The 8,230-nt window shown below is 36.8% G+C and overlaps 1 protein-coding gene across 1 annotated transcript in view; it reads left to right on the top strand.

Moving 5' to 3' along the window:
- The window catches only part of RP1 (retinitis pigmentosa 1 (autosomal dominant)), a 185,216-nt gene that overhangs the window by 130,336 nt on the left and 46,650 nt on the right, over positions 1 to 8,230 (top strand). The window contains exons 40-43 of the mRNA XM_009332103.1: positions 1,451 to 1,529; positions 3,081 to 3,212; positions 3,706 to 3,887; positions 5,654 to 5,740. Coding sequence (XP_009330378.1) covers positions 1,451 to 1,529; positions 3,081 to 3,212; positions 3,706 to 3,887; positions 5,654 to 5,740 — 480 coding nt within the window. The remainder of the gene's footprint in view (positions 1 to 1,450; positions 1,530 to 3,080; positions 3,213 to 3,705; positions 3,888 to 5,653; positions 5,741 to 8,230) is intronic.

Raw genomic sequence — 8,230 nt, forward strand, 5'->3', positions numbered from 1 at the left:
AAAAATATGTGAACAATAAAATTGACTTCTGTGAATAGTCACTCCAGTGGAGATATAACTCATCTTCAAATTCACAAGGATTTTTTCTGTGTAATCCAGATTCTGTGTCAGTTTTTGAATGGGCCTGTTCAGGAGGCTAAATCCTTCATCTGAAACTCTAAAGGGCTTTTCTATATCCTGGGCTATAGCACCCTAATCATCTTCTATAAGAAGAGAATTTAAGTAACAACTGTGTGGGTATTCATTCTCTCACAGTTTTCTTTACTCCAACTTGCCCTCAAATGCCTAATTCTCTGTTCTTAGTCTTTGCTCTTTTTTTCTAGATGACTCTTGTGATCAATATGGTTCTCACAGGTAGCATGAATTTTTGTATGTCATTGTACTTGGCAGCAACTATGGGAACAATACAACATTTTTATTGTTTGTTTTCAAACCCCCAAATTGGTCCCCAACTTTTGTCTTCAAATTGCATCTTCAACCCAGTCTTTCCAAGACAACTGCTTCTGTCTGCAACAGGATAGCTCATTAAGTCACAAGAAATAAAAGAGTCTTACTCGTGGAGATTTTATTCCGCAGCTGGTTTCCTAAAAGAATAGATTAATCCATTCATGAATGGTATGTTTCCAAAACTCATTTCTTCAGGCCCAGTTCCAAAAAAGCCAACAAGTACACACTTTAAGCAACATGCATCCCCAGTGTCAGTGTGCATACTTACGTGAGCTTTCCCACTGATTATGAAGGAAGATGACTGTGCAAAGAAGATGACAAACGTATATGCAAGAAGATGAATATATGACAAAGATTTACAGTAGGGAAAAAAGGGAAGATTCCATGAGGCCTATTCATCACGCAAGTCTGTTGTATGTGGAAAATTTGACCTATTATAGAGATGGCTTCAATGAAAAATCCTTATCCCAATAGCACAGTGATTAAAATCTTCCCAGATACTATTTGCTTAATTCCCATTTACCTGCCTAATTCCCACTAAATTAACTGTGAATTTTAGTGAAAATGAAATTGCTCCAGATTTTCAGTATTATTAGACACTTATTGTTCATCAGTTTCATTGGGAGTTAGATTCTGGATCAAAGAAACTTTCAACACAAGTCGTAATTGATCTGATTTGGTTATTTCAGTCCATGAAGGTACTAAAAATAAGCACTTTGTTGCTAATGTGTGCATCTGATGTTTCCAAAGTTACTTCTTATTAAATACAGCAGCATTTTGAAATTCGTAATTCATACTATTAACTGGATCAGAAAATATCAGTTATAGCATGTAATGTTTAATTACGAACTCAAAGACAATGGAATGGCATAAATGAGATAAATTTGCTTCCATTGAGATACAAAACAATGACCAGACACACAAGGCTAAACTGATAAATATTCAAAAGCAGATACCTATTAAGTTTAACTAAAATATCATTTTGATTATTTTCATATTGTAGGTGGATGTTTTCAAAATCAAAGCAGTATACCTTGGCAAGTTGAACCAAGTTCTTGTTGGATTTAAGAGTCAAAAAAAAGGTCAGCAATTTTTTCAGTTAATGTATGGTAACAATAATGTAGATTATCAGACTTAGGAGATCCTAGAACTTCAAAAATGTCTTAAATTTAAGATTAAAAACCACAAGTGTTTTTTTTTAAAGTTCTGGAAAATTTGAAATTGCTCTCCATTTTCTGCTGTTCATTATTTCTGTTGGACTATACATGTCAAGTATCCAGCTTGGTTTTACTAAAATGTGCAAAGGATTCCTAGGAAATGCAGTGACAAAGTAAAATGGTAAAATTATATGTGAAACTTTTCTCCATAAAAGTTACTATGTATTTATGAGTACAGCCAACAAAGCTTTTGTTTTTCAGGAAGTGATATGACATCATGCTTTTGCAATTTTTGACATTTTTTTCTTCCTGTCCATTTTTAGATGATGGATATTTTCATTTTAAAAGAGAATTTTTTTTCAGGGCTAAATGCTCCTAGGTAAAGATAAGAGCAGAAAATCAGTTCATCAGATTGGGAAGTGGAACATAGAAGAAAGGCTGTTCTGGCCTCATAGCTTTTTTGCTTCTAACCCACAAGAAATATATTCTTTTTTAAGGGATTCTGCATACATGAGGTTGAGTGGCAGATAAAAAGACAGCACTTCCTGCAGCATTTTTTATTCTCCTTCTGACTCCACAGCAGCTGTTGGAGTTAAGGAAAATTGCTTACTTCTTAAAAATAAATAGCAACAGCAAGGAGCATCTAGAATTTATACAGAACAGAGATTCTACAGATATCCTACTTCTGCAGATAATGTTGATAATGGAGATAAGATTGTTCCAGAGCATGACAAGCTGAGTCTCTTGATCTTTTATCTTTGTCAAAAAACCAAGACTATAAGATGACTCTGTAGGTTAAACTCAGACTCAGAAAAACTGATTTGGAGTCTATTTCCCATATACTTCCTAGATGTTAACATTAAAATAAATGATCAAACTTTCATTGACTTCACCAAGACTTGGAGCATAACTAAGTTTACCAAGACTCAGAGGTCTGAGTCTTCAAATGCTTTGTTTCCAGAGAATCAACACAATGTTCTCAACCAAGAGAAAACCTTCAGCTGAAGTTTATGCCTTATTAGGTAGCATAGAACCTCACCAGAAAGTAAGTTGTGCATTGGGTGGATTTTCTGATGGCTAATGTGGCAGAAATCCTGACCCTTTTTCCTTTAGGACATTGATAATGTCATTTCCTATGGGGGACTTCTTGTGTCTAGAGATCGCATACAGAAGCTTTTCCATCCTTTGGGACATTAATAGATCATTAAATCAAATCTATCCTTATGTTTAATTTCACAAGATCTGTAAAAACTTTGAGACTTCTTCACTTTGTCAACTATTTCGGAGTGTAGGGGAACAGACAGAAACACATTTACACACAGCCAATATATTTTCAGAAGTCTTATTTCCTTAAGAAATCCGGCAAAAGAAAACATTTTATTGATTTTCTAAAGATAGAAACTTATGACTGCATACACAGAACATTTTGTTGCTTAAAAGGTATAAATTAATGATGTTCTGTTTATTTTCAATCAGATGAGTGGTTCTTGGAAAAAATTGTTATAAAAGAAGTCTTCTACACTTTTTCTGCACATGTTTTTGTTCACAATGACTGGATCAATAAATGCTCCAAGAAAGATTTTGTAGAAGTGGCAATTCCGCTCAAAGGTAATACCAGCAGAAAAGTCCTTCATTTGCATGAGTCACTACCGCGTGGCAGTGCAGAACAGAGCCAGTACAAAGCTACTTCACAGTGTAGGCAGAACTGAGCATTGGTACCCGAATGGTGAGGGGCAGGGGCCTGGACCAAGGTGAATCATGCCTTCTGTAAACAAGGAGGGAGAAATTATGCCTGGGATGGAGAAGATGGAAATGGCAGTATTGAAAGGGTCTCCTCTGGCAGCACGTATCCTGTCCTTGGAACAATACAGAGAAGATAGACATGGCCCCTGCATGAGTGTGACATGGATTCATGAAGCAGCTGGCCTGGTTTTCTACACCTCCATAGGGTTAATATGAGTAATAAGGGTTTTGCGGCTTTGTTGCCTGACTTACCTGTGCTAGATGCAGTACTACCAGGCAATGTAATCTTGTATCTTTTGGCTTATACTGCCTTATAACTTAGACACAGGCTCTGAATATATGTTTGTTTTCATTGCAGAAACATCTGTGACATCTCTTCTCACAAAAGATTTTGATATTAAAAGCAGAGGACGATGGCAAACATGGGTGCACTGTACACAAGTACCAGAAGATGTTCCTGATATTCAAGTTGTTGTATTTGGAAGAAAAGGGAAATCTCCTGCACAGGAAGTTCAGAATCTGAATGATAATCCATTTTTGGTCAGTTTCCTTTTTATTTCACACAAATCTTACCAAATAGTTTCAGTAAAGTTATCGCGGATGGAGTGAGACTGCACTTCACTCGTAAGAGAGAAGCAACAATACACTTTATTGATAGAAAACAGTGAGTTAAAGTGTGAATTAACAAAGTTCAATGGTAAATGCAACAGTGAACAAGATCTGATGGCAAGGTACACTTGATTATTTACTGCATAGAGGACAGGGTCAGACAAAATTGTCAGGGAATTGTCAGGGACTCCCGTTGAGTCATGAGGTTCAGAAAGGACCCCCTTGCTTTCTAAACTTCTCAGAGAGGAGTCTAGGTGCAGCTGGATCCAATCCTAGTCCCAGACTTGGTCAACAGTTTAAGTCTAAAGGATTATATATGTGCAAGCAATCCTGTATATCACTTAGCTAAGATTTCAAAGTTTAGCATGCTATTAGTCACTTACTGAGAATCTGTGGTGGCAAGGAATCTCTCAACCTCGAGGAGTAACCTTGAGAGGCGTCCCTACACAAGGGGAGATCCCGCCGTGCAGCCCGCTGCCGTGCAGGAGAGCTCAAAGGGCCCTGGGCTGTCCACTATTTATAGAGTAAGGTGATTGACTTATAGTCATATTTGCATATCAGCAAGTCATTTGACTCACTGCCTCAGGCAGCCCTTGGCTACTGTGTTGCCATCCATTCCCAAAGCCCAGCATAACCTGGATGCAACCACAACGACCCCCACTGGCGGTCATTGCTTACGCAGGGCAGGGGGAGCACACTGCCACCAAAGTAAGCCTTGTAGCCAACATATGTGAAGTTGTGTGGAACGATTTTTTGTTTGTCAGAGTTAATGTTTATACCTCCATGTCTTAAATAAACAGCACTTGAAGAACTTCTCACATGTGGGCCAATACACATCACTTATGAAAGCTCTCTTGAGCAAATGCCAATTTTGACATGAAAAGCCTCATTAACTTTGAATTAAGACTGGTAGGCCTTAACAGTGAGGCAATAAATAATGAAGCTATTCCATAGTTCCTTTATGTTCTATTTCTCAAACCTCAAACAATCTGTTTTCACTACTTAGAAGCTGTGTCTCTCTACAATGAGCTCAGGCCTGGGCAAATATCAATTCTGTAGTTTGCACATGAAGTTAATGGCAGCTTCTGGACAGGTGTGTGAACCTGGGTCACCTCTTTCAAAAGGTTTTCATTCCTAAACATGGAAAAAAAAGTCATTACACATCTTTTGCAAAAAGGCAATATAAACATCATTTGCTTAACTGTTGCTAGATGAAAAGCTACAAGCAGCAGTGTATCATATGACTTACGGAAACCAGCCATCCTTTCTTTTGAGCCCTGTGATAACTGAGAACAGAACCAACAGCCAGGGCTAAAAATCACCTTGAGTTCAAAACTTCAGTTTAAGTTTGAGAATAAAGATGTGATGGAGAGGAGGTAAATAGGAAAGTGAAGTGAGAAGAATAGTAATATGAATTTGGCTTGGAAATATAGAATCAGTCATGCATTTCCTTGCTTTTCATATGTTGGCCTAGGCTCTGCAGCCAATTCTCCCAGTTAAAAATAAACATAAATTATGATACAAATGTGAGTTCAGATTAACTTGCAATCTTAATGGGACTTCCTCAGCCTAACATTAATGTCCTTGACTAGTATTTTTACTGATTTTATTTATCTTTTTACCTGGGCTTAAAGTATGCCATCCAAATTGTAATATACAATGTACAGTTAATTTTTTTTTCTTTCTTTTTCTCACAGTTGACTGTTGGTGATATTGGAGATATAACAAAAGTTTCCTTTGTGTTATCTGGTCCATGCTTGGGAAGAGCAATTAAACTTCACAAGGTATTCCAAATACACTACATATAAACTTGTAATATTCTTCATAATACAAATTCTTCTCTTTTGTTGAGAGACAGATTGTTAGCTTCACTTTGCACCACACTAACAAGGCCACACACCTTTTGGCTCAGTTATCTGGTGTCCACAGATGATTGCCTACAGCTTCCATATCTCTTTGTGGGCAGATCTACCTTGTTTGTGCCTGCTGAAGTGCATATAGCTATACCTATTCACGGATGTGCAGATCCATTCCGCATAGCTTATCATGACATGGAAGGCAGTGTTTTCTGCTGATGTTAGGAAGTGTTAATCCCTGCATGGAAATACTGACAGTCTCCTGACACAGAGCAACCTACTTGTGGAAACCAATTAAGCTGATACTTTAGTATTTATTCATTACAACATGGTCATCTGTGGGCCTTAAACATCTGATTGTAGTTTAATATGTACTTAAGATCTCCATAAAAAAGGATGGAGAAATGATTTAATGCTGTCAGTCTTATGATTCAACCAGATTTTAAATGTATACCTTTCCCCAGGGCGAGTAGGAAGATTGAATAGAAAGGTGTCAGGCCCGATAATACTTGGGCTTTGGGGAGATACTTAAACTTCAAGGTTAATGCAAAGAAAAATTGTGTCAATGAGCTCTACCTCTGGGCAAGGGCCCAAAAAGCATTGTGGACATAGCACTGAATTATTCTGAAGTTAATAAAAGAATGTTTTTCTGAACTGGGCCACGCAGTACCTTAACACTACTATGGATTTAAAAGATCAAAGGGTGATTCCCTAAATGAATAAACAGTCCAGAAACTGTTCTGATGGGAAATGCTAGAGACAGCTTAATTCCAGGATAAAATTTGATTGCTTTTATGGTACTCAAAGGAACATTAAGCCTGAGTTTATGAGATCCTCTGAGGATAGAGGAGGAGTTTATCTTGTTTATATTTTCTCCCCAAATTTGTTCTTTGTCAGCTAATTTTGTAGTCTCAGTTTAGGCTACAAGAATGGAAGAATAGGTAAGCAAAACTAATTTCTCATTTTAAATATGCATCTCCAGGCCACTGATAAGCATTCAAAAAATATGTTGACACTACCCTCACTATATCCATTGTGTGATTATGTAATATAAGATTTCAGCCTGCAGAACTGGTGGCTCAAAACATAGCAGGAAATTCATAAATGTAATAGTTTGCTTTCTGCTTCCTTTTCAAAGATGGCCCTCTGCAAACGGCTAAGTGATTTTTGTTCATACGTTTAAATACTTCAAAAGTTATTTAATAATTGGTTTATTAGTAGCTATAAATTGTTACAAACTACAAGAAGTCAATAGGTTGCTATAGACCTACGTAGTCTTTTCTACTGGTGCACTTACAACCCACAACATAAGCCACAATAACATACACTGCTTGTGCCAGTAATAGGCTTATAACATCTGTTACTCATTTATTAGTCTGTTTATAAATTATTTATACATGGAAGCACAATCTAAAATGTAACAAGTTGGTTTCGCTTTAATAGGACTCTTACAGTGCAGTAAAAAATAGAGATGCTGTGTAGAAACAGAAAGACTACAGGAGGCAGCCAGTATGTGTAAGCTCACTATGAATCAGTGGTCAAACCCAGCCCCAGCTGAAAAGAATTCCCTTCCTTGCTTTCTCCTTAAGGGAAAGAAGTAATAGCCAAAGTTTCAGAAATTTCACAAAAACATAGCTTACAGATGAAACTGCAAAGGCTAAAAGGAGATAAAATCCCTACATTCCTTTTGCTACTCCCTGTTTTCTCTATTCTGGTGTTTACAGCAGCTTCAGAGTACCACAGCTTTTCCTGCTATCTCCTACGGTTTTCTGCACGCTTCTGTAGAAAATGATACAACCTTAGCTAAAATTTATGTCTTTTCTGTAACTTTTGAAGATTTATGTACTCTAGAATGAGTAGCTTTTTCTTGCTCAAAAATAAGTTCTGGTCCTCTCCAAAATAAAATAGAAAATCATTTTTACTTTTGTATAGAATATAGAAACTCTATATGATTTGGAGATAAAGTTCACTCTTAGATGTAATCTTACGACTAACAAGAATTTGTCAGGTACATTTTATTTTAAGGCCAAAGTCCGCATAAATTTATACATCTCATTTTTATGAGTCCAGTATCTGCAGGTCGTCTGCCTGCATATGCAGGTAACCCTTAGTCCAATTTTAATACAGATAGGAGTTCGTGATACTTATTGATATTTCGTTAGGGATGTTTATATTGGTAGAAGTTGTATTTGTATGAGAAGTTAGACATTAGTGTGAGAAAGTTCAGTTATTGCAAGTGCAAAATATAGGTAAACAACTGGCTGTAATTTTAGTGGAATTGAATACTATCTAAAGAAAAACACTGTTTATTCAAGTAATTAATGGTTTAATTCTGGAAATGGTCATGGGGAATTGTTTACTTTCATCTGGAAGCTTTGTGCCTGATCTTGTGAAGCACTGGGCACAAAGCATAAGCAG

The sequence above is a fragment of the Pygoscelis adeliae genome, unplaced genomic scaffold (genome assembly GCF_000699105.1).
Source record: "Pygoscelis adeliae isolate BGI_AS28 unplaced genomic scaffold, ASM69910v1 Scaffold98, whole genome shotgun sequence".
Lineage (NCBI taxonomy): Eukaryota > Metazoa > Chordata > Aves > Sphenisciformes > Spheniscidae > Pygoscelis > Pygoscelis adeliae.